The sequence below is a fragment of the Rattus rattus genome, chromosome 2, assembly GCF_011064425.1.
Source record: "Rattus rattus isolate New Zealand chromosome 2, Rrattus_CSIRO_v1, whole genome shotgun sequence".
In the NCBI taxonomy this organism is placed as follows: Eukaryota; Metazoa; Chordata; class Mammalia; order Rodentia; family Muridae; genus Rattus; species Rattus rattus.
Genome location: NC_046155.1, coordinates 799,504 through 823,340, shown reverse-complemented (window position 1 = coordinate 823,340; position 23,837 = coordinate 799,504). Strand labels below are relative to the sequence as shown.

General features: G+C 53.4%; 5 protein-coding genes across 9 annotated transcripts; 1 reads left to right on the top strand and 4 right to left on the bottom strand.

Moving 5' to 3' along the window:
* Nucleotides 1-2,314: 2,314 nt before the first annotated feature.
* Nucleotides 2,315-4,729, top strand: Ppp1r14b (protein phosphatase 1 regulatory inhibitor subunit 14B). The gene is made up of 4 exons (XM_032896482.1): nucleotides 2,315-2,895; nucleotides 3,952-4,035; nucleotides 4,265-4,297; nucleotides 4,391-4,729. The coding sequence occupies exons 1-4, from the start codon at nucleotides 2,473-2,475 to the stop codon at nucleotides 4,457-4,459; spliced, it is 609 nt and encodes a 202-aa protein (XP_032752373.1). The 5' UTR covers nucleotides 2,315-2,472; the 3' UTR covers nucleotides 4,460-4,729.
* Nucleotides 4,730-5,132: 403 nt separating this feature from the next.
* Fkbp2 (FKBP prolyl isomerase 2) lies at nucleotides 5,133-7,805 on the bottom strand. 4 transcript variants are annotated; one of them, XM_032896477.1, is made up of 6 exons: nucleotides 7,693-7,805; nucleotides 6,278-6,482; nucleotides 5,844-5,956; nucleotides 5,680-5,726; nucleotides 5,349-5,384; nucleotides 5,133-5,272 (listed from the first exon to the last, which is right to left on the bottom strand). In XM_032896477.1, the coding sequence occupies exons 1-6, from the start codon at nucleotides 7,788-7,790 to the stop codon at nucleotides 5,211-5,213; spliced, it is 561 nt and encodes a 186-aa protein (XP_032752368.1). In that variant the 5' UTR covers nucleotides 7,791-7,805; the 3' UTR covers nucleotides 5,133-5,210. The 4 variants fall into 4 exon arrangements, with proteins under 4 accessions (XP_032752368.1, XP_032752369.1, XP_032752371.1 ...); XM_032896478.1 differs by having other exon boundaries at nucleotides 6,278-6,446; XM_032896480.1 differs by lacking the exon at nucleotides 7,693-7,805 and adding an exon at nucleotides 7,082-7,164 and having other exon boundaries at nucleotides 6,278-6,446.
* A 4,674-nt stretch (nucleotides 7,806-12,479) lies between these two features.
* Nucleotides 12,480-15,154, bottom strand: Vegfb (vascular endothelial growth factor B). Its single transcript, XM_032896475.1, is given in 8 exon segments — nucleotides 12,480-12,525; nucleotides 12,666-12,800; nucleotides 13,108-13,143; nucleotides 13,361-13,403; nucleotides 13,406-13,433; nucleotides 13,624-13,820; nucleotides 14,107-14,149; nucleotides 14,681-15,154. Coding segments are annotated over 8 exon segments (558 nt in total). The 5' UTR covers nucleotides 14,741-15,154; the 3' UTR covers nucleotides 12,480-12,509.
* An 87-nt stretch (nucleotides 15,155-15,241) lies between these two features.
* On the bottom strand, nucleotides 15,242-19,142 carry Dnajc4 (DnaJ heat shock protein family (Hsp40) member C4). The gene is made up of 6 exons (XM_032896476.1): nucleotides 18,991-19,142; nucleotides 17,443-17,536; nucleotides 16,770-16,954; nucleotides 16,440-16,604; nucleotides 15,517-15,603; nucleotides 15,242-15,437 (listed from the first exon to the last, which is right to left on the bottom strand). Exons 1-6 carry the CDS (start codon nucleotides 19,131-19,133, stop codon nucleotides 15,329-15,331), a joined length of 783 nt encoding a protein of 260 aa, XP_032752367.1. The 5' UTR covers nucleotides 19,134-19,142; the 3' UTR covers nucleotides 15,242-15,328.
* A 689-nt stretch (nucleotides 19,143-19,831) lies between these two features.
* Nucleotides 19,832-23,736, bottom strand: Nudt22 (nudix hydrolase 22). Of its 2 annotated transcripts, none has more exons than XM_032896473.1 (6): nucleotides 23,638-23,736; nucleotides 22,882-23,375; nucleotides 22,377-22,475; nucleotides 20,469-20,566; nucleotides 20,244-20,337; nucleotides 19,832-20,015 (listed from the first exon to the last, which is right to left on the bottom strand). In XM_032896473.1, exons 2-6 carry the CDS (start codon nucleotides 23,356-23,358, stop codon nucleotides 19,896-19,898), a joined length of 888 nt encoding a protein of 295 aa, XP_032752364.1. In that variant the 5' UTR covers nucleotides 23,359-23,375; nucleotides 23,638-23,736; the 3' UTR covers nucleotides 19,832-19,895. The 2 variants fall into 2 exon arrangements, with proteins under 2 accessions (XP_032752364.1, XP_032752365.1); XM_032896474.1 differs by having other exon boundaries at nucleotides 23,648-23,723.
* Between the last annotated feature and the right edge of the window lie 101 nt (nucleotides 23,737-23,837).

The window sequence follows — 23,837 nt, the reverse complement described above, 5'->3', positions numbered from 1 at the left end:
CCGCCACAAACAACTGTACGTGGTGCTGGGGATTGAACCCACACCATTGTGCATACTGGGCAAGCACTGTGCCACCTCCCCAGACTCCTTTCCTTTTATTTTATCTTCCTTTTAAAGACTTATTTATTATTATATAAGTACACTGTAGCTGTCTTCAGACACACTTTTTTTTTTTTAAGATCTTATTTACTTTATTTATATGAGTACACTGTAGCTATCTTTAGATGCACCAGAAGAGGGCATCAGACCCCATTACAGATGGTTGTGAGCCACCATGTGGTTCTGGGACTTGAACTCAGGACCTCTGGAAAAGCAGTCAGTGCTCTTAACTGCAGAGCCATCTCTCCAGCCTCCAGACACACTTCTTTACACTGCTGGGAATCAAACCCTTGCACATGCTGGGCAAATGAGCTACCCCTGACCTACATCCCTAAATGTTGTGACTTCTCTCCAAAGAATAGCATCCAGGGGGCTGGAGAGATGCTTCAGCAGTCAAGAACACTTGCTCTTGCAGAGGACCCAGGTTTGATTCCAAGCACCCATATGGTGGCTCACAAATATGTGTTAACTCCAGTTCCAGGGAGTTACAAAATGGTCATAACATAAATTCATAACACACAACATTTAAAAAAAAAAAAAAAGGAGCATAAAGGAGGAGCCTAAAGTCCTGGGTTTGAGTTTGGATGTAGTAGTAACATCTGTGGGACCCTGGACCAAACTCATCTCTCTCTGAAACCCACCTGCTCAGAGACTGCTAGACCTGCTGTCCCATAATCTTGAGACTGTTTAAAAGTGAAGAGCCATAGAGACACCCAGAAAGTACTATACAACCTCGTTGGGCAGTATGAGATGGAGTGGGTGGCAGGAGACTGGTAGAGACTTAGTGTGTGTGTATATGTAGGGTTGGTGGAGGGTGGGGTGGATGGGTGGGGGTGTGTTCACACAGCCCGGGCTCAAAATCCCAACTCCCCCTCTATATATTCCTGTGACTTAACTATGTGCTGCCACAACTGAAGTTTCCACAGGTTTTCCTGTTTAATGTTACCCACAGCCTTCAGAGGAAGTCCATGGGTTTTTTTACTTTTTTTTTTTTTTAATACAGTCGTTTGTTTTTTTGTTTTTTTTTTTTTTTGTTTTTTTTTTTCGGAGCCGGGGACCGAACCCAGGGCCTTGTGCTTCCTAGGCAAGTACTCTACCACTGAGCTAAATCCCCAACCCCTACAGTCGTTTGTTTAACCAATCGGATGGAGAGTTGTTTGCCTAAGTCTGAGAGTTTTAGGAACTAGTGTTCTGTACGGATCCAAGTTTCCTAAAGCCAGTAGATTTGACAAAGAACATGCTGATCCAAGTTTGGGTATCAGCAAAGCCCTCTGAACTCTCGATCACCAAAATTCGCTGTCTAGCAGAAAGACAAACGAATTGATGAAACAATTTAACAATGCAGACAGAATGAAGGAAGAATGGAACGTGGCTTCCTAAAGTGTGAAGGATAGAGAAGTTACTGGGAGAACTAGTTTGCTGTCCCCACAGCTGAACAGGCAGGAGTCCCGATAAACGCTCATTTGGGGTATACTGCTATTATTACATTTATCACCCTGAGTTTTGGCTTCCCCAGATGCTAGCTCTTTGCACCCGAGTTTTCCTCCTTTGCACACGCTCAAGCCGCGGGGCGAACAGAGCCTCACCCAACACAACCCAGCCAGCTCAGAGGGGCGCGCCCCAAACAAGTTTGCGCATCACTGTGGGCTCTGCAGCTGGGAGGGGCAGCATCAATGAGCCGCGGACTACATTGCCCACAACACCACGCGCGCCGCCATCTCAGCCGGTGGGCGGTGGTCGTCCCAGTCTTGGCTATTGTAAGACAAACGGACAACTCTACACTCCCCTACCCCGAGCTCTTCCTCCAGGGGCGTGAGATCGGACCTAGTAGGGCATCCTGGCACCTGGGCAGTGCCTAGACCCCTTTGCACCTCCGATCTCCGGAAGCCCTGTCCACGTGTCGACCCGCGCGCGGAAGTTCTCTGGTCCGTGGCTGACCAAGGGTCTCGCACGTTCCTCACCGGATCTGAGCCCACTCGGCCTCATGCATAGACCGTCTGTTTCTGCCTCAGTGACAGAATGAGACAGGGTCAGAAGAGGACTGTGGTCCTAGCAGGCGTGCAGATCCAGGCATCCGACACATAGAAGTCTAGGTTTGAAGCCAGAGGTTAAGTTAAAGGAGACCGGACAGAGAGCCCCGAACCCTGCAAAATAGATCCTCCCCTATCCCCTTTCAGGAGGCGGGGTTGGGGAGAGGGGGCCTGAAGTGGGGCTGGCCCTTTAAGGGGGTGTGGTCGGGGGGCGGGAGAAGAGAGCAAGACAGAGAAAGCGGCGGCGGCGGCGGCGGCTCGGGCGGCGGCCGCGGGGGACAAAGGGCGGGCGGATCGGTGGGGAGGGGCGGGGCGCGGCCAGGCCCAAGCCCAGGGGCTCCGCATGCTGCAGCTGCCCCAGGCGCCCCGCCGCCGCCCTCGCCGCGGAGCTGCGCGGAGCGGAGCCGGCGAGCTAACCGGAGCCAGCGGCCCGGAGCCAGCCGGCGGGCGTCCGGGAGGCGGCGGCGCAGGGAGGGGCCCGAGCGCGCACGTGGCCCCGGCGGCCGCCATGGCGGATAGCGGCCCCGCGGGGGGCGCGGCGTTGGCTGCCCTGGCCCCCGGACCGGGTAGTGGCAGCACAGGGCCCCGAGTCTACTTCCAGAGTCCCCCTGGGGCCGCAGGCGAAGGCCCGGGGGGCGCGGATGATGATGGCCCGGTGAGACGGCAAGGGAAGGTCACCGTCAAGTACGACCGCAAGGAGCTGCGGAAGCGCCTCAACCTGGAGGAGTGGATTTTAGAACAGCTCACGCGACTCTACGACTGCCAGGTGCGCTCCCCACCCCTCGCGGATACCCTAAAATCGGACCTAAGTCGGTTTGTCACCAGAGTCAGTGGGAGCTCTGCTGCCAAGCCACCGGTCTTACACTCGCCGCTCCCAGTGTGCGCTTTTTTTTTTTTTTTTTTTGCCTGACCTAAGTCACTTTCTCCACTGCTCGAGACCTTGTGTCCTTCGTGGTTCTGCCCCAGGTTAAGCATAGTGTCCTCCCCAAATCTAGAAGAAATAGATAGCTTCACCTGGGACCGGAGGCAGGGGTCTAGCTTGGGCTGACAGTGAAAGGTCTAATCTAGTCTAGTCTGGGCTAGCTAGCATAGACACTAGTTGAAAGGTACTAGTGTAACTGCTTCAAGTGTTACAAACGATCTGAGTAGTTCTAGTGGGCTAGCTTGCCATTCTGTCTGTAGAGACAGGTTAACCAGCTCTCCCGGCTCTGGTTCTCCACCCCATACTCCTTGCTTGTTCAGATGGTGACTCAGGCCCCCAGGGGTAGGGTGGAGGAGTGGGCCTGTCCTGGGATGCCTACCCTAGCCCAGCCCTGGAATGCAGCTGTCTCCAAGTGTGATAGCTGTACCCTTGGAGAGGGGGGTGTACCCCTTTCTCCTCAAAGCATGGGCTCTTTGTTTCCCCTTTATCAAGCATGGGTCTTTCACACTGACCCCTCACCCTCACTTCCTCCTCCCTCCCAGGAAGCCGTGACAGGTGTTTGGGGGAGGGGAGGGGCTGTGATGAATTGGGACAGCTGGCCCCACCAGTGCTCTGGTGAGCTAGAGGTCCCGGATGCTGAGAAGGCACATCTGCTAGGTTCAAAGCCCAAGGTCCCCAGCCCTGTCTGTCTGGCGCCCCTGGTGCCCACTGGCAGAGACAGGAAGTTCCCCCTCTTTGGGCAGTTTGCCTTGGCACAGACCTGATCTGTTTTCCTTCCCAGAGCAGCTGTCTTTGCTGGGCAAGGAGGGCCACTCTGGTTTTGAGTCAGGCAGGCAGTCCTCCACACCCTCCTCTCCTGGCTGAGGCACTTGTCTATGCTTCTTCCCACCCCTACCCCAGGAGGAGGAGATCCCAGAGCTCGAAATCGATGTGGATGAACTCTTGGACATGGAAAGTGATGATACTCGGGCTGCTAGAGTCAAGGTAAGCTGAGGTCATCTAGTGGAGGGCTGCCTGGAGACACTGCCTCTTGGGTAGGCTTGGCCCTAGTGGCATACCTTCTTTGGTTTGGGTCATCTGCCTCTGGAAAAATGAGGCCCATGCAACTTAACTTAGCTATGTTCCTAAATGGCCTCAGTCCCTTGGGAGGGTGTAGGTGAACAGTGAGCAGGTCCTCAAGAATTCAGTGTACTGTGTTGTTCTCCCTTACCAGGAGCTGCTAGTTGACTGTTACAAACCCACTGAGGTAAGTCGTTTTCCTTGACCTTAGGGTGGGTATGTATGTGTGGCGGCTTAACCCCTTAGATCCTGGCCTCTCTAATGCCCCCCTCCTATCTAGGCCTTCATCTCTGGCCTGCTGGATAAGATCCGGGGCATGCAGAAGCTGAGCACACCCCAGAAGAAGTAAGGGTCCTGACTCAGATGACCATGGCTCCCACAGGACAATCGCTGCCCCCCAACCTCGTAGCAACAGCAATACTGGGGGACCCTGCAGCCAGGCCTGGTGCCATGGGCAGGGATCCCTGTGCCCCGCCTAGGGGCCGTTCCCTCGCCCTCAGTTTTCCATTTTGGGGTTTTTTATTGTTATTAAACTGATGGGACTTTTTGTGTTTTTATATTGACTCTGCGGCGCAGGCCCTTTGAAAATAAAGCTAGGATACAGCCTTTGGAGCAGCTAACAGGCTTGGCTGGTCTTTTACGGGGGACACACTGCTCTACAATTGTCACCAGCCCAGCTACTACTTCCCAAGTGACCATGGGCCTTCTTGGAGGCCATGTAGCCATGGTGATAACTCATGCTGATTCCCAGATCGCTATTCCAAGTGGCTGGGGAGCAGTGTTGCTACCAACAGTCTTCAGAGTTTTTTATCCGCACTGGGCAAGGGTCTCTAGGCTGTTGAGGCTAGGCCTCAAGGCTCTGCAATTATTAGGGAAGGAAAAATGAAATTGAAGCAGGTTTTGTTTTCCCTTCCCCCCATGTTGGAGATTCAACTTGGAGACCCATTCACATTAGACCAGTGCCCTACTCCCAACACTGAAGCTAAATCTCTTAGGATCCACAAAGAAACACAGACTCACTCTTGGGGTTTTAAAGGTTTTTTTGTTTGTTTTTAAACAGTCTGGTCCCTGACAGGGGCCTCCTACCCCTCTGCAGCCTGCTACAGTTCTGAACGTCTCTCAATCTTGAGCAGTTCCACCTCAAACACCAGGGTTGCTCCACCTGGAGGGAGAAGTGTCATCAGACTGGGACCTGGGACTCTGGGAGAGTGATGGGCTGAGGGTGTTAAGGGTATTACCTGGTATCTTTGGGGGGGCTCCCCGTTCTCCATACCCTGTCAAAAAACACAAAGACACAGAGTTGTGGCCAGGCTCCCTTCTAGCCCACTTAAAGGATAGGGCAGCAGGGGTGGGGAGTGGGGGTGGGGGACACCAAAGGTCTGGCAGAGGACCAGGCTGAGTAATCTACAATTGTCACCAGCTCAGCTAGTGAACACAAGCCAGCCATGAAGGTGGCAATTGCTACAGTGACCCAACAGAGTGGGGACCAGTGATGTCTCTGTAGCTTTAACTCTTCTTAGGCATGTCTCAGCCCCCTCCCCAGGACCACCCAACCCTGGGGCCTCTTACCCAGCTCAGACGGGATCACTAGCTTCCGCTTTTCCCCTTCACACATCCTGCAGGATGATGCATGCTCAGCACGTGAAGCATCCAACCCCCTTCCCCCAGCCCAGCCTTTCTTCCCACAGCGTACTTCCTGGATCACTGCAACATGTGCCCCAGACTAGACTCACCCCAGTAGCCCCTGGTCCCAGCCCTTGATGACCTGGCCAGTGCCAAGGGAGAAAACAAAGGGCTGGTTCTGTGGTAGGCTGCTGTCAAACTCCGTCCCATCTTCTAGCTTTCCCTGTGAGACCATGGGAAAACCAGTAAGGAGAGGTGGCCATTCCACAACCCTTTCACCCTGCTCCCTTCCACCCTGCTCCACAACCCTTCTCCCCATTAAGGCAGCCACCACAGCACTGGTGGTCATAATGCATTGGGTAGTTCGAGTATGGTAATTTACATGTTGATACCTAGCTGATGAGTAAACTCAAGAGCAAGATAGGATCGTGGGAAGGAGCTTAGCGTTCAAAGGGGGATGTGTTCAAGGTTATCTACCTAGTTGGGGAAAAAATGAGATTCCAAAGTCCTTTCTGGTCCTGAAAAACTGTCAAAGCCCACTTACCGTGTAATGCATGTGTAAGACATCTCCCTTTCTAGACTTGATGGGACAGTGATCCACACGTTTCTTCACTCCAATCTGCAGCTTCCGCTTGCCTTCGGCCCCTGTGGCTGTGACCAGGGCACTCAGGCAAATGGACAGTACTGTCAGGATCCAGCTCAGCCTCATGTCTCTGTAGGCACAGGCCACCCCACCCCCAACCAAAAAACTGGCGGGTGGGGTCATGGAACTTCAGTCTGTATCAGGAGGACGCCAACTCCCCATTACATTTTGCCTGTTTCTGAGGAATCCCACTGTCCTGGGTCACCACCCGCTCCCCTGGGCTCTGTGGCCACACTTACCAGTCCAGTGAGAAGGGGACTTGGCCGAGGACCCCAGCAGCGAGGGGAGGGGGTCAGGGGAGGCCACAGCAGCCAGGACCCCCTCCTTTTGCTCACTACCTGACCTCTCCCTCCCAGTCCCCATCGCCGTTCTTCAGTTTCCGCTAGCCCCTTTACGCAAAGTCCAAACCCTATCTGACTGGGCAGGATTTGTCCCGACGGGACGACCCCATTCCCGCCACACCCAGCTGCTCCCAGTCCAGCACACCCACACCTCTGCGGCTGCTGCAGGTGGCCGGCCGCGAGGCACCCACACATCTCCACTAGGTGGCTCTGAGGAGCCCCGGTCCTCCGGAGGCACCCCCCAGTCTGGCCCCGTGCCTCCTCCACCAGGGGCACCTCCCCAACTCTGAGCTCTTGGGGGCCTCCGAGGAACCCAGACTGGCTCAGAGTCAGCGGGACGCCGAGCCCGCTCCACCCACACAACCTCTCCAGGGGGAGTTCTTGGTCTACCGCGACCCCAGGCGCGGCCACCACGGAGGCCGCCCCCGCGTGGACGCCCTGGGCCATAGCTCACGCTTAGCTCTCCGCAAGGTTCTTTGGCCGCACCCTTTAAGGCGTGCAGCTCCGCCCCCTCACCTGTGGCCCCGCCCTCAGCAATGTTAGACTTCGTCTCCTGCACAGGAACCACGCCACTCACTGGCTGAAGTCCCACCCCCAACGCCTGGGATCTCGCGCCCTCTGTCTCTGAGCCCAAGGCTCCACCTTCCACCTGCTCCAGCTCCTCCTCTAAACTCCAGACCCCGCCCCCCACACCTCCTAATCCAGCTATGGGCCACTGGGTTCTGCCCTTCGCTCGCACTGACTCCGTTGTCCCTCCCACCGCTGTTCCGCGTCCCGCCCCGAGCCCCAGAGCTCCGCCCCGTACGGCGTGAGAGCCCGCCCCCTGCGGCATTGCCAGTCGCCCGACCCCAGCCCCAATTCCCTCGTTTGCTGTCCCTCCCTGGCACGCGGACTCCGGCCCGCTTCAGGAAAGCCTGCTCCAGGCTGCCCTCCTGCACCCGGATCCCCCAGCCTGGGCTGTGGCCCCCCGCTCACCTCCTCGCCGCGCCCCCGGAGCCAATCCCGCTCGTGCTGTCACTTCTGCGCAGGCGCGTCTTCGTCGCTACAGGGCGGGACACGCTGCCCGCTCTCATTGGACCGTCCAAAACCCGCTGCCGCACTCTCAGGGCGGGGCTTCTCATTTGGTCCTGCCTCCTGAGTGACAACGTGATAACGTCACTTCCGAGGCTCAAATCGAGGGTCTAGTTTGGCAAAAATTGTTTCTGCAAGACTGAAGGCAGTTCCAGCCAAGGTGACAGGGTCAAGCTAGTATGAGTGCACGTGCCTAGAAGGGTTCTTGCCAGCACCATACTGACATCTGTTGTCATGACCGGCACACTTTGGGTAGTTGTTGTGGGAAGAGCCTAGGGGTTCAGAGCGACAACCCGGATTTGAATCTTAGTTCTTTCACTTCTTGGCTAGCTGCATGACCTTGAGTAAGTTCCTTCTCTTGGTGGGTGCGCTCTGTGACACCCACACCACATAGCCCTGAGGTATGTGGACCCCTTCCATCTTGTGGTCTGCAGCATCCAGCTCACCTTTGGTTAAACAAATGTCTCTTGGGACAGGTCTATTAGTGCCCAGGAGATATTCTCTAACCTAAAGATGCTGAAATTTGGAGGAAGTCAAACCTAAGTTAGGCTATGGAGTCGAGTGATTTCATACCTGTCTTAGGCCAGTTTGCCTTGCATTTATTCAGATAAATGCAAAGGAAGATCATCATGGTGTTGACGCCAATTATATCTGATGCTTAGTGAGTTCCGAGTCTAGCTCTCAGGTTCTAACCACCATCGAGCCGGAACATGATCACCAATATCACTGCTGAGAAAGTTATTTAAACATAATAAAAATGGTGTGTTGGTCCCGTGCCTATGATGTCAATACTGTGGAGGTGGGAGGATCAGAAGTTCAAGGATATCCCCAGCTACATAAAGAATTCTGAGCCAGCCTGGGATACAGGAGGCATTGTCTTAAAAAGAGAAAGTTCAAAGACAGCATCAGGGCTGAAGATGCAGGGAGTTAGTAGTATGTGCCAAGCATGCACGAGGTCAGGTTTGCTTCCCAGCAGTACACAAACCAGGTGGGGTGGTACAAACCTGTAATTCTAGTACTTGAGAGGTGGGTGCAGGACTAGAAATCTATGTCATCCTCAGCTATGTAGGGAGTTTGAGGCCACCCTGGGCCATGTGAGATTCTCATAAATGGATAAGTTTGTGATGATGATTAAGAGGAACTCTTCACCCCACTCCTGCTTTGGTACCACCAAGATCATGACCTCAGTATCAGTCCCTTTGTTAGGGTGGCTACTCTTAGTCAATTCTGCCCCTGAACATCCTGTAGCAGGCCAAAGCCTTAGCGCTTGGTCTTCCCACTCTATCCAGGACACTGGAGATGGTTGCACACAGCCTGGATGGAGTAGGCTCGTAACCTCAAGCAGCAGCTGATGAACCCCAGAATAGCAGCGATTGCACAGGTGGAGAAGGCTGTGGCTGTGCTTTAAAAAGGCCTTCCCTCGGGGAAAAAAAAAAAAAAAAAAAAAAAGGCCTTCCAGCCATATGAAGGCAGGATTGAGGCATGAAAGGGGCAACCAGAAGGAACAGTATTGCAAGTGTACACTCAGCAGGGACAATGGGCAATGCCTCCTATTGTATGAAAAAAGTCACACTAGTTCAGAGCGGAAAGGGTTTCGATGGTGGCAATTCTGTGTTCTTGCCACGTGAACCTGGGAAGCAGCTCTTTTCTTTTCTTTTCTTTTTTTTTTCTTTTTCCAGAGCTGGGGACTGAACCCAAGGCCTTGTGCTTGCTAGGCAAGTGCTCTACCACTGAGCTAAATCCCCAACCCCTTGGGAAGCAGCTCTTATGGTCTGGCCTCTCCTTTTTTTTTTTTTTTTTTTTTTTTTTGGTTCTTTTTTTTTGGAGCTGGGGACCAACCCAGGGCCTTGCACTTCCCTAGGCAAGCGCTCTACCACTGAGCTAAATCCCCAACCCCTCTCCTTAATTTCTGTCCAGGGCAGGCAGAATCCTTGTGGTGAGCAGGAGGCAGAGACATGTACCAAGGACTTTATCAATCTGTGGTTGTGGCTTTCCCTGGGAACTGCTGTCTGCCCTTGGGCACACTGGAACAGTAAGACAGGAGGCAGAACTGATTCCTGCCCAACCTGGAGAGTATCAAACAATGACAGAAGCAGTGATAGTGTCTTCCATCTCTTTTATCAGAGTGTGTGTGTGTGTGTGTGTGTGTGTGTGTGTGTGTGTGTGTGACACAGATATCATAACAACCCAAATCCAGTATTGGTAGAAGTCTGAGGTCTTCATAGTGAGGGGAGACAGCCAGCAAGAAGATGTTCACTTGACCAGAGTGGTTAACTGAGATAGTACCCTGGCCCCTAAGGTGAGGCATGAGGTTCTTTGACAATTGTTAGAAGGCAGCTCTGGGAGATAAAAGATGGTGAGAGCTCTCTAAAAGCTCCAAGTCCTGGGGCAATGTCCTCCCAGACTGAGGTGGTTCTCCTATGCTCCACTCTTCTCCCTGTGAAGAAGGCCTGTGAGGCACACAGGCCTGTGGAGTCCGAAAAGCAGTTTGTCACCTTCGCAGTTTCCGGCACCTGGGGAGTGAAGGGAAGAGATCAGTGCTGTCTGGGGCTCGATCTCAAGCTCTCCTTTGATATGTTTTCCTTCTTATTTTTTAAATTTTGTTAAATGGGCTAAAGAGATGGCTCCGTGGTTAAGAGCACTGACTGTTCTTCCACAGGACTCAGGTTCAGTTCCCAGTACCTACATGGTAGCTGACAACTGCCTATAACCAAGTTCTGGGGCGGGGGGAGGCTAGCACATAAAATAAATTACTTTTGCTTTTTAATTGTGGAGAAGGGACTGGCCTGAGCTCGTGGGCATGTGCATGTGTGTGCTTGGCTTAAACATCCTCCATCGTTATCCATTTTTGCCAGGCATAAGGAGACAAAAGCAGGCAGATCTCTGTGAGTTTGAGGTGAGGTTGGCCTGTCTACATAGCGAGTGCCAGGACAGCTGGGGCCATACACTGTCTCGAAAACAAAACCAAGGGGCTGGAGAGATGGCTCAGCGGTTAAGAGCACTGACTGCTCTTCCAGAGGTCCTGAGTTCAATTCTCAGCAACCACATGGTGGCTCACAACCATCTGTAAAGGGATCTGATGCCCTCTTCTGAAGACAGTGACAGTGTACTTATATACATAAAATAAATAAATCTTTAAAAAAAAAACCAAACAAGCAAAAATGTATTTTGCTACTTTTATTTAGGAGTGTGTGTGTGTGTGTGTGTGTGTGTGTGTGTGTGTGTCTATATAAGCACATGTAGGTGGGTGCCTGAAGAAGCCAGAGGAGGGTGTCTGATCACTGCAGCCCTCAACCGAGCGAGTTCTGGGATCTATACTCGGTCTTCTGCAGGAGCAGCAGCCACTGAGAACCAGCTCTCTCCACCCCGCTCCACCTTTATCTTTGAGACCGAGTCACTGTATCTGAAGCTAACTGATTCTGCTTTGATGGCTGGCCAACAAACTCTAGGGTTCCTTTTGTCCCTGGCTGCTCTTCCAATACTAGGTTATAACGCATCGCACCTACCCAGTCTACATACTTCAATAGTAGGTACCTTACCAGCCAAGCCGTCTCTCCAGCCCCTATTTATTTACGTTTACCAGTGATATCCTTAATACTAAGTCTACACATGCATGTATGTGCACTGCGTAGGTGCCTGGTCTCTGTAGAAACCAGAAGAAGGCATTGGAGATCCTGGAACTAGGGTTATGAATGGGTTATGAGCCACCATGTGGGTGCTGGTAACTAGCCCTGGATCCTCTGCAAGGGCAGAAAGTGCTCTTACCACAGTTCTAGCCCCAGTTCTAGCCCCTGTGTACTCGAGTGAGCCAAACTCACTATGTCGCCAAGGAGTGACCCTGAACCTTTGAGTGCTGTCATGCCTTGTTCCATTTGGTGAAGATCAAGCTGAAGGCTTTTTTTTTTTTAAAGATGTATTTATGTATTATATATAAGTACACTGTAACTGTCTTCAGACACACCAGAAGAGGGCATCGGATCCCATTACAGATGGTTGGGAGCCACCATGTGGTTACTGGGATTTGAACTCAGGACCCCTGGAAGAGCAGTCAATGCTCTTAACCACTGAGCCATCTCTCCAGCCCAAACCGAAGGTTTCTTGAATGCTGGGTAAGCACTCTACCAGCTGAGCTACACACCCGGCCCCTCTTTATTCTTGCTGTTTGTTGAGATCACTTTGCTCTACAGCCCAGCTTGTTCTCAAAATCATATCCTCCTGCCTCTGCCTCCTGAGAGCTGGAGTTACAGGTGTGCACCACCATTCCAAAGCAACAGTTATTTTTTGTCTTCTGTGGGTTTTGCTTTTTAAACAAGGTTCCATATAGCCCAGGCTGACTTCAAATTCTCTCTGCAGTGCCCAAGACTCCCCATATGTACCACCATGTCCAGGCCCAGCCTTCTTGATGCATTTCCTTTTTGGAACCCTGTTTTATTCTGATACTCGCTAGAAGTCACCAGGGCCTGGCCCATAAATCATCCCACGGACTCACTATGGAACAGAGAAGGGCTACTTAAGTATACGAGGCTCTCTCTCATACATCTCTGCTCTCTCGGAGCCTACAGAATGGAGCAAATATCTATCGTGTAAAGCTCGTGGAAAAAGTCTTCTTGAGTTCCCCTCCAGGAGATGGTTGATGGCTTAGATTAGATCGTTGCCCCTGTCATATGCTTAGCATCTTCTATTGGTGGTGACACCATCTGATTTGTGCATCTGGTCTTGAGCTAAGTTTCTGATGATCTGGGTGCCAGCAGATGCACAGTAAGTGATTTAACACATGCAGCTGTCTCCTCCTTCCCTGGTCTCTCCACCACTGGCAGGCCCATCTGGACCTGCCCCAGGACACAGCATTGCTGCCTTCCACCCCACAGACTCCTCACCTGCAGGTATCTGGGTTGAGCTCTAAGCCCCGCCCTTGGCAATGGAGGAAGCGGCGGCGTCTGCAGCGGCAACGGCAGGTCCGGGGATCAGGGCGCTGACGGCGCTGGGTGCAGGGTGGGCAGAGGGTCCTGGGGCTGGAGTGGGATGGATGATGTCAGCTGGGGAGGATGCTCCCGGGGCAGAGTCCCAGCTCGGAACAGAGCGGGGCTGGGGACGGTGGTGGGGTATGGCAACCCTAGGAGGAGAAGCATCATGTCTGGGGTGGGAAGAGTCTTCCCAGGAGCTAGGGATAGGTCAGAATGTGTGGATTTGGGGAGTATAAAGGGGAAGGGGAGTCAGGAGAGAGGAGAAAGCAGAGGGGCTGCAGCCTCCTAGCTCCTGGCACCCCCAAACCCACCCATAAGCTCTCCTGGACCAGCACCAAGAAATCCAGGAACTCACCTGTCTGGCTTCACAGCACTCTCCTTTCTTTTTGGTCTGAAAAATAAGAGAGAGAGAGAGAGAGAGAGAGAGAGAGAGAGAGAGAGCGAGCGCTTGATTAAAGAAACCTCCTGCTCTCTTGCCCCAGAATCCATGCCTACTTCTGGCTCTGCTCTCAGTCACCTAATCCCTACTAAGTAAGGTACAGTCCCATGCCTGATACCCCCACCCCATGCTACACTATGTGAACTTAGGGGTTGGACCTGGCTGGCACCTGCATTCACATTGGCTGTGTTCTTCCAGGGACATCTCCCCAGCTGACTGCTCGGGTACTGGATCATGAGGATCTGTACTCAGGAGAATGGGGAAGAGACAGTGAGTGGTGGGGGGCAGCAGAAAGACAGAGAAAGGGGATACTAGATGGGCTAGAGAAGGAATGACCAGAACCTCCCACCTCCTGGGTACCTGTCTCTGGGTTGACCCAGTCCCCAGGGCATCACTGTCCCATCAGCCTGCCTGACCCATAGGTCCCAGTACCTGCATTCGGACTTGGTGTTGCCCAATGGGCACACACTCCAGGCCATCGTCAGGACAGCAGCCACCACAGCGCTGCACAGTCACACAGCTGGGCACGAGTTGTTTGACCACATTGCCCATGAGTTCCATGCTCAGAGGCACCACCACCTCCCTGGGCTGGCATGTGGCACGTGCATAAACATCTATCCATGACACCACTGTGGGCAGACCCAAATGGATTACGTTCTTATCGGGTTTCTGGCAGCTCCTTTGAGCATGTAGCCTCTCTGATACCCTGTCACCACCACCCCAACCATCCTTTAAACCTCTCTGCCTTGTTTCTCAAGAAATGATTAAGCCCTCTGCCTCAGCTTCTTCCTCTGTGAAATGGCATCTCCCGAAGGAGTTGGAAATCACACAAGATAAGAGTCATGAAGTCAGAACACATGCTAACTAACCCCTCTCAGTACTGGCTTGTGTCAAGTTATTGTTAACTATTATTACCTTTCTTCTGGTGGCTGGGGCCATCAAACTGGGACACAGGGGCCTGTAGGAAAGAAGATACCTGGGCCCAAGATGCACTCTAAAAGGGCTGGCCCTGTGGCTATGTAAGGGCTCTGTCCTTGATTGAGTCAGGCTTCTGTGCCTTTCTGACATCTTTCCAGATTGTTCTGTTCCCAGGACCTCGGCTCCAATTTTTCTTGTACACGCAGCCATCTGGTACTTTCCCTAGCCCAAGACCCACCAGACATACTCTGGGAATGGTGCTAAACCCCAAGCCTTAGAGCTGGGGCTTGTTTTAAGTCAGGAGCCGGGATAGTGGGAGACAAACGAGGTTCGGAGGGCACTGAGGCAGCTCCGCCCTCCAACCGCCCAGGGGATGGGGTGAGGTGGGGGAGTGGCCCCGGGAGCAAGAGCTAGGGCTGGCGGGCCTGCGCCGAGGGGCACCTCTTCAGGGATATTCCCGGTCTGAACAGCGGATCCCCTTGGCAGAAGTAGCGGGCGCCTCCCCACTTCCGCCAACCTTGAGAGGGCACCGCGGGCGGGCGAGCGAGCGGGATGTCTCTAACACACGTACCTGGGTACAGGCCAGCTGCAGCAGCGCAACAAGCAGCAGGCGACGGAGCAGGGGGCTCATGGTGCCCGCGGGGGCCGAGCGCCGGGGGCGACCGCATTGCCCTAGCCCGGCGGCGCGGGGGGCGGCGGCAGCCAGAGCCCCATGGCGCGGGCCCGGGTGTGGGGACTCCGGGCCGGGCGCGAGGGGCGGCTCCTCCGCGGCCCCCTCCCGAGCCCTGGGTGCAGGCAGCGCAACGTAGCGCCTCAGCGGCGGCCGGAGGAACGAGACAGGCAGGCGGCCTGTGTTGGTGGTGGTGGCCGGGACGGCGGGCAGCGGGGACGGCGGGGGTGGCAGGGGGCCTGGCCGGGGCTGGCGGACAAGAGGCTCATGTGACCTAAACACGCGCTCCCCACCCGGCTGCGGGCGGAGGCGGGGCGGGGGCGGAGCCGGTCCCCTCCAAACGCCCCCTCCGGCCGCTGCAGGGGAAAGGGGACACACTGCCCTGGAGGCCGGGCTCCCAGGGTCGCTGCCTCACGAGGGGGAGGGATGAGGAGATGAGTGACCTGAAGGACCGAGTCGGACAGGAGTCTGAATATGAGTTTATTGCACGTGTAGTCCTAGACAGGCAGCAAGGGGAGGACCAATACAGGTCCCACCTAGGTAAGCCTCTCACTGGCTTGTGTCCTGGGGCATGATCCTGGAACTTTCTGGAGGCAGGGAGGGTTCTGTCGGAGGCTGCCTCTGCTGGTGCTTCTGCTGAATCCTGGCTCTGTTGGCCCTGGAAGGAAAGACAGATCAGGACAGGGATCCTGGAGGGTGGTGCTGAAGCAGGAGGCAAAGTCAGAGCAGTGACAGACCTGGCCCTGGCCCGAGTGTCATTGTAGATGGCTGTGATGATCCGATCCTTTTCGTCCATGAAGCTGCGATGCACCTGCTCCAGCTTCCTGTGAGGAAACTGCAATTAACCCCGAGTCTCTGAACTCTGGTGTCCCTAAGCCCTGATCTAACCAGGCTCTAGCATATCTCACACAACTTTACATCTCTCCCCCATAACAGACACCTGTGATGAGTTGAAAGAAAGATACAAGTGGCCCAAGTCCCAGAGCTGGGTGGTACCCTAAGTCCCGGGCTGTCCTGTGGAGGTTGGTGAAATAGCTCTGAAGTCAGGGAGCAGTTCATCTCCATTGCTAGATGGAGTGGACAGTGGGCTCCATCCTTTGAGTTTCTATGCTGCAGAAAACTGGTATTACAGCATGCATGAAAGTGGCAGCTATCAAGGACTGGCTGTGACTCTGTGTTTGGCCTCCCTTCCTCTTTCTTCTTTCTTTCTATGTTGAGACACGGTTTAATGTAGCCTAGGCTAGCCTCAAACTTGGTATGTAACCAAGGATGACCCTGAACTTTCTAAAAAACATTGCTGGGAGGCGATGCTTCACACCTTTAATCCCAGCACTTGGGAAGTAAAAACTCATTTATGAAGTGCTAAGAGAGAACCCCAGGGTTTTGACCATGCCCTCTTTGTGTATGGTTTTGGATAGCTCCAGCCCTAACAACAAGCAGCGTCAAAGATTAACATTCAAGCAATGAGAAACAGAAAACAACTTTAGCCCTTTTGTGCAGTTCTGCCTTTACCCAGCAAGGCAAGGCTCCAATTCTTGATTTCACAAAGTTCTTAACTTGAGAGAGACAAACTATGCAGGTCATAGGCTGCTGTGGCTGGCTGGCCACACCACTCTTGACCTACCCTCCACCCAGTACCTCAGGAAGAATGGGGAGGCACCTGAAGGCGATGTAGTGCAGGCCCATGCTTGCCACCATGAGCAGAAGGCAGTACCCCAAGACCCGCTGGTTGTGTTTATGCTGCTGCTTCCTTGACTTGGGCTCCTGTGGCCTCACACTGTGGAACTGGGCCCAGTATTCAGCATTCGGGGGTTCCCAGGAGCTGTTGAAGAGCAAAAGGAGGACAATGGAAAACTGGGGCTCTCAGGAAGACTTGAGGGTAAGGACAGCAGGGCTCGGGACAGCAGGGGTCGGGACTGCAGGGCTCAGGACAGCAGGGCTTGGGACTGGAGGGCTCTGGACAGCAGGGCTCAGGACTGCTGTACTCTACCTGTGTGTCTGCTGTTTATACTTAGGCTCGGCTGTGCTCCCTGACGGCTTTGAAGGACTGGCTGAATGCAGCTGGTGGTCATAGTTCCGACGACTTTCCTCACGGCTGAGCACTCGATACGCCTCACTCAGCTCCACAAAACGGCTATGCAGGGCTGGGTTCCCAGGGTCTCGGTCAGGGTGTAGCTGGGGTGAGGCAGGGGTCCCCTTATCTCATTTCCCATCTCCCTTCCTAGGACCTCTCCTGATGATGTCCACCCATCAAAGCTGACATCACTCCCACAGACCTTACCTGGACACTGACCCTTCCTCCCAGGCTTGCTCACCCCTCCCAAAGGCCAGAGTCAGAAAATACAGACTCCTTGCCCCTTTCATTTAAGGAAACCAACCATCTATAACTCCCGTTCTAGAGAGGTGGAGACAGGAGGACCACTCAAAGTTTGAGACCAGTCTGGGCTACAATGTGAGATCCTGTCTCAAAAAACAACAATAGCAACAAAACCATAACCAGAAAGACCCATGGCCTTGCCCGGTTCTTTAGATCATAGAGGATACTGAGTACCCCCTATCCAAGCAGGCGGAAGGAAGGTGCTACCAGCTAGAGATACAGACATCCCAGGAAGTTAGAGTGCCTCAGGTTTCCTCTCCCTCCCTCACCCTGGGGGCACCAATACCTCTTTTGACTTGGTGAAGAAAGCGCGCTTAATCTCTTCAGCGCTGGCGCCAGGATGCACTCCCAACAGTTCATAGTAATTAGTAGGGACAGGCCTGTGGGGAAAAGTCCAAACCTGCAGGGGCTTAGGAGGCCAGAGGGCGCCATTGCCCAGTCTTCATCCTCGCTGAGCCACACCTTCAATAAAGCTACCAGGCTCTGAAGTTAGTCCGGAATGGTCAGGGTTTCTCGTGTTCTTTTCTTTTTAAGACTTATTTGTTTTATGTATCTGAGTACACTGCAGCTGTCCTCAGACACACCAGAACAGGGCATCAGATCCCATTACAGATGGTTGTGAGCCGCCATGTGGGTGCTGGGAATTGAACTCAGGAAGAGCAGTCAGTGCTCTTAACCTCTGAGCCATCTCTCCAGCCCCAGGATTTCTAGTTTTCAATATGTAGTCCTCTCCTACACCACAAACCCACATGGCTGCTTTCTTCCTCTTCTTCCTCTTCCTTTTATTCCTCTTCCTCCTCTCTTTCTTTTTAAATTACAAAATAGTGTCTTACTACCCGTCAGACCTGGAGCTCCCTAAGTAGACCAGACTAGCTCTAAACTCACAGAGCTCGCCTTTGCCTTCCAAGTACTGGGACTGAAGGTATGTGTGCACCACCATCCTGGCTACAAAGCTTCTTTAGAGATCATTTAAAATTATATTATTTTGTGTCTCTGAGTGTCTATATGCATGTGTACCACATGCATGCTTGTGCCTCCAACAAGTCAGAAGAAGATGTTCGTAAGTTATCGTGTGAATGCTGAGAATCAAAGCTAGATCCTCTGTGAGAGTGACAAGTGCTTTTAATCTCTAAAACATCCATCCCTTCAGCCCCTAAAAACTTCTTCAAAACAGCAGGTTTTGTGATATGAGCTAATGTCAAACAGTAATCCCAGCATTTGGGAGGTGGAGACAAAGTCAAAAACTCAAGGTTCCTTGACTACAAGCAAGTTTGTAGCTAGCCTAGCCTATAGGAGATCCTGTTCTTAAAAAAAAAAAAAAAAAAAAAAAGTCCTGGCCTCTTATGCATGAGGTTCTGTGTTCCAGTGCCAGGACCCAGGGAAAAGATTTCCAAGCCAGGCATGGTGGTTGTGCCTGAACTCTAGATACTCCAGAGATTGAATTTGGAGGCTTACCTGGGCAACATAGGAAAACTCCATCTCAAAGGAAAAGGCAGATTCCTATGCCTCACTTCTGGACCAGCATCCAGAGCCAAGCCTAGAAATCTAAATCTTTGTACTCAACCTCCTCTTTCCCAGTGTGTGCACAGTGAAGCCTGACAACATACCAGAGCTATGGAAAGAGCAACCTGAGCTCAGATTCCTGATCTGTCACTTAACTCACTAGAGGCTCAGTTCTTAACTATTGATACTAAGTGTCCAGCATTGAACGAGAAGGTTGTCAGAGACAAACCTTGAAAAGTACACATAATGCAGAGACAACCATCTCAAAACGCAAGGCGGGCTCTCAGGAGAAAAACCACTGAATATGGCCAAATTCTGGGGCTCAACTCACCGCTGCCCTGTTGCGGCTGTGAGGAGTCGGGTGGGAGGGCTACAGGGCCACAGCCGGCATAGGCGCAGGGGCAGCCGGAGCAACAGGGACGGCATGACGACGGCGGGCGGGCAGCTGGTAAAGGGAGGCCCCCAAAAGTCCATTGGGTTCCAATCGGGGATCAGGGCAGAAGGAAGGAACCTGCCTCAGTTTCCCACAAAGGCAAATCCGGGGAAGGCCTCTTTACTAAGATCAGACAAGGGGTGCTCTGGGCTTTCCAGCACCACCTTTCAAGTCTGGAGCACCTGCTCGGCACTTAGGTCACCCCTACCCACCCAAATCATAAGGGGGCGTGCGAAGGAGGAGACACAGCCAAGCCCCGCCCCTGCCCCACTCACAGGCTCTTTGGTCACCGCCATTTCCTGCGCCTGTGGAGGCCCCGCCCCTGAGCCCTCATTGGGTAGACGCTCGGGCCACGCTGATTGGGCGAGGTGAGGATGTGCACTAAAGAGCCCGCCCCAACACTCTCATTGGCCTAAGATGCCGGGGCCCGCGAAGCGGAAGCGTTGGGGCAGCTGAAAGGTACGGCTTGAAACCGTAGAGGCGGAGGCTGGACCTAGAGCTTGACCTCCAGGAAGGCCTCCAGCTCTGTCCCCATCCCTTTCAGCAGAGAGGCATGGTTCAGAGGGGGGCCTTTCCCGCGCCGTGGCCCGCGTTCCCCAGCCAAGTGGGAAACACTGAGGTCACACCATGGGGCTTTTTGCTTTGTTCCTTTTCTGCCACTGTGCTCAGCCCCTCTCACCCATCCCGGGTCCTCTTAGAGGATCCCAGACTCCCAGAAAAGCAGCCGAAGCCAACGGAATACAAGAATAAAGTCTTTTATTGTCTTCAGAGCTGTAGCGACAGGGCTGGGACGCTAGGATGACTCAGGTGGGACTTCCAGCACTTGACTGTAGAGGTGGATGGCGATTGTAGAGGAGGATGGCGCCTTTGGCCGAGGGGCAGAGTTGTGCCCACATCTCCGTCTCCTGCAGTCTCTGTACCCTCTGTGGGAAATCAATGAGACCCAGACATCAGTCTTCCCTTCCTACAGGGACTGTGCCCAGAATTGCCAAACCTTAGTACTCCGGTACTGTCTGTGTTCCTGGGCTTTTCCCTTAGGTAGGAGCAAAGGTTTGTGTCTCTGGAAACTCTGGGAGACCCGGGAGTCCTCCACCTCACCTAGATATCCTTACTCCCATAACCTGACCACCTAGAAGGCCTCGACTCCACACCTGTGTCTCCACAAAGATGATTCCTGTAGACTCGTTGGCCTCAGGTCCTCCACTCAGATAATAATTCCTGACCTCCTCTGAAGTCAGGCTACACCTAAACAAGAACATGAGGTTGGTTTGCTGGATATCCAGACCTTATAGGACCCCTGCAAAACTCCAGTTGCCTTAAGCCCACTCCTCCCCTACCCATCTCACCCAGGATCCTGTACCCGAGAACCCACTCACTGGACATAGAACTCTGCACTGGCTCTGCCCGCGCTGGTCTCATTGCAAGCGATGCCCAACAACAGTGGCTGGCTCAAGGTGTGCAGTGGCAGGTTCACCTGTGGCAGGGAGTCCTACCCGTCAGACCGACTTCTCAATAGCCTGGTTGGTAGGTTGGTTGGTTTGGTTTGGTGTTTCTGTTTGTTTTTTTTTTTTTTTTTTTTTTTTTTTTTTTCTTTTTTTTGGAGCTGGGGACCGAACCCAGGGCCTTGCGCTTCCTAGGCAAGCGCTCTACCACTGAGCTAAGTCCCCAACCCCTCTGTTTGTTTTTCTTGAGACGGGGTCTTGTGTAGCCCAGGCTATCTTACAACTCAATATTTAGCAAAGATACCTTTGAATTTCTGATCCTTCTGCCTCTACCTCCTGAATGCTGGGATTATAGGTGTACATCACAGTACCTAGTTCCCATGGTACAAACCCCAGGCGGGTACAGGTTAAGCCAGTGCTTCTCAACCTGTGGGTTGTGGCCCCTTGGGGTAGGAGGTCAAATGACCTTCTCACAAGAGTTGTCTAAGAACATTGGAAAACACAGATATTTACATTATGATGTGTAACAGCAAAATGACGGTTATGAAGTAGCAATGGTAATCTTACAGCTGGGGGTCATACAACATGAGGAACTGCATTAAAGGATCATAGCATTAGGAAGGCTGAGAACCCCTGTGCGAGGCAAACTATCCACCAGCTAAACTGAGTGTATCCCCTATCCTCAGTGAGTGTGAGTGTATCCTCAATGAGTATATCCCCTATCCCCAGTGAGTGAGTATATCCCCTATCCTCAGTGAGTGTGAGTGTGTCCCCTCTCCTTAGTGAGTGTGAGTGTATCCCCATCCTCAGTGAGTGAGTGTATCCCCATCCTCAGTGAGTGAGTGTGTCCCCTCTCCTCAGTGAGTGTGAGTGTATCCCCGTCCTCAGTGAGTGTGAGTGTGTCCCCTCTCCTCAGTGTGAGTGCATCCCCTCTCCTCAGTGAGTGTGAGTGTGTCCCCTCTCCTCAGTGAGTGCATCCCCTCTCCTCAGTGAGTGTGAGTGTATCCCCATCCTCAGTGAGTGTGAGTGTATCCCCTATCCTCAGTGAGTGTGAGTGTATCCCCTCTCCTCAGTGAGTGTGAGTGTATCCCCATCCTCAGTGAGTGAGTGTGTCCCCTCTCCTCAGTGAGTGTGTGTCCCCTCTCCTCAGTGAGTGTGAGTGTGTCCCCTCTCCTCAGTGTGAGTGTGTCCCCTCAGTGAGTGTGAGTGTATCCCCATCCTCAGTGAGTGTGAGTGTATCCCCATCCTCAGTGAGTGTGAGTGTATCCCCATCCTCAGTGAGTGTGAGTGTGTCCCCTCAGTGAGTGTGAGTGTATCCCCATCCTCAGTGAGTGTGAGTGTGTCCCCTCAGTGAGTGTGGGTGTGTCCCCTCAGTGAGTGTGAGTGTATCCCCATCCTCAGTGAGTGTGAGTGTGTCCCCTCAGTGAGTGTGAGTGTATCCCCATCCTCAAGGCTTCTGACCCCTGCGTTTTGTTTTGTTGGTCAAGTACCCCATAACACAGGATACAGGTTCTGGCTGCGTTCATTTTCCCCCAGGGGAATGTTCATTTTACAGATGAGAAATGGAAGGAATTATCCAGGGAAGTCCTTTTACCCAAGTGGAGCTGACTTAGTAACACTCTTCACTCATTGCTTTTTCAGCAAGCGAGGGTGCAGACCTGACATTTTCCATTGTCTCCACTGTAGGGAGAAAGACCTGAGCACCAAGGAATCATGGGCCCAGCTTTAACGCCACACTCTTCCTCAATGCCAGCTAGGGTGATGTAGACTCACTGTGGATTTCTAGCAGATTGTACCCTCTCACCCATACCCTCCATGCTGTCTGGGGCCCTTGTCACTCACCTCATCACAGACCTCCTGAAGGACACTGGAGAAGAGTTCTCGTACCACCAGTTCCCCAGGGAGGTCCTCGTGCTGGGGGATGCCGCCAGAGCACAGGGCCTGTGGAAAACTTAGGCTCAGACTTCATCTACTTCCCACACTGCTTTTCTCTTGCTGGCCATGGAGGCCTAGGACAGAGTCAGTGTGAGAGCCTTGGCAAGCCCTAGCTAGGAAGAATTACATGGATTGGGTAAGAAAAAGCATCTTCCCTTCAGTCTCCCCTCCCATGTCCCCTAGCTTCCATAGGTTACAGCTTACACTATGGCTGGGTCTCCCAGAAGGCTGCGAGCACCCTGTCTCCTCCCAGTAGTGAAGAGTCATGGGCTGTGCTCAGCTGGGCCCACACATTCTCCTCTAACAGAGCATGCATCATGGGAGACCGCAGGCTCAGAAATACCAAGCTGGTTTTCCCTTTACGAGAACATGAAACCAGAACCAGGAGTGCTTGGACTTTGAGCCCTTGTACCTGAGGTTCAGGGTGCCCACCGGGCACATCCACCAGTCCAGGTGCTTCTGCTACCTGCTGAGAGCGGCGCAGGAAGACAAGGAAGTCATCAGCTGTGACCAATGCGGCACCCACCCCCAGTGGGTCTGCCAGATAGGCCTGCTTGTCACCCCAATCTGTTGCTCCCTGCTGTCGCAGCCAGGAAACTGAGCTGGACCAGTTGGTGCCCAGGAAGTCCCGGTAGGAAGTTAGACCTAGGTGCAGGAGCAGCTGTGGCTCAGGTGAGCTGGACGCCAGTATGGCTGAGTGAAGGCGGAACTTGGGCGCATCAAAGATCCAAGGTTGGGCCTGTAGCCGGGTCTCCCAGATGGCAGTGATGGTCTTGTCTCCTTCAGGCAATGGACGACGGTCATGAGCTGGGCTCAGCTCCACCGATACCTGCTCCTGGGACAGTCCCCCAGGAGGGCACAGCAGCATCAGGGACACCTCAGGGTCCATAGTCTGACAGGACGGCTCTGGCAGAGGACAGATGGCCAGCCTGTCACTCTAGGAAACGAGCTGACCCTCTCTTCCACAGAGCTCCTCAGTGCTCCCCAGCCCTTTTGCAGATCCCTGACCACAGATTGCGAGCATCATTCCAGCAAAAGTACTGAGCTCAGCAAGCGCCCTGGAATCCTGCTGCCCCAAACCCCTAAAGCCTCTGGCAACCCTACCACCCAGCAGCACTGGGTCCCCAAAAGGCTCAAGACCCCCAAACCCAGGAGTCGTACCTCCAACTTGGACACACTTGATCTACTCTCAGGGTCTGGAAGCTTGATCTCGGAATTCAGCGGCTGGCCCGGCCCCCAAAGTACACCCCTTTCCCCAAGCGGAAGTACCTGCCTCTTTCTTTCGTGGCTTCCCATTGGCCAGTCCGTGTCCAGGGGCGGGGCCTGCCCTCCGCACTTGAGCGCGTCGGATCTACGGCGGCCTGGCCC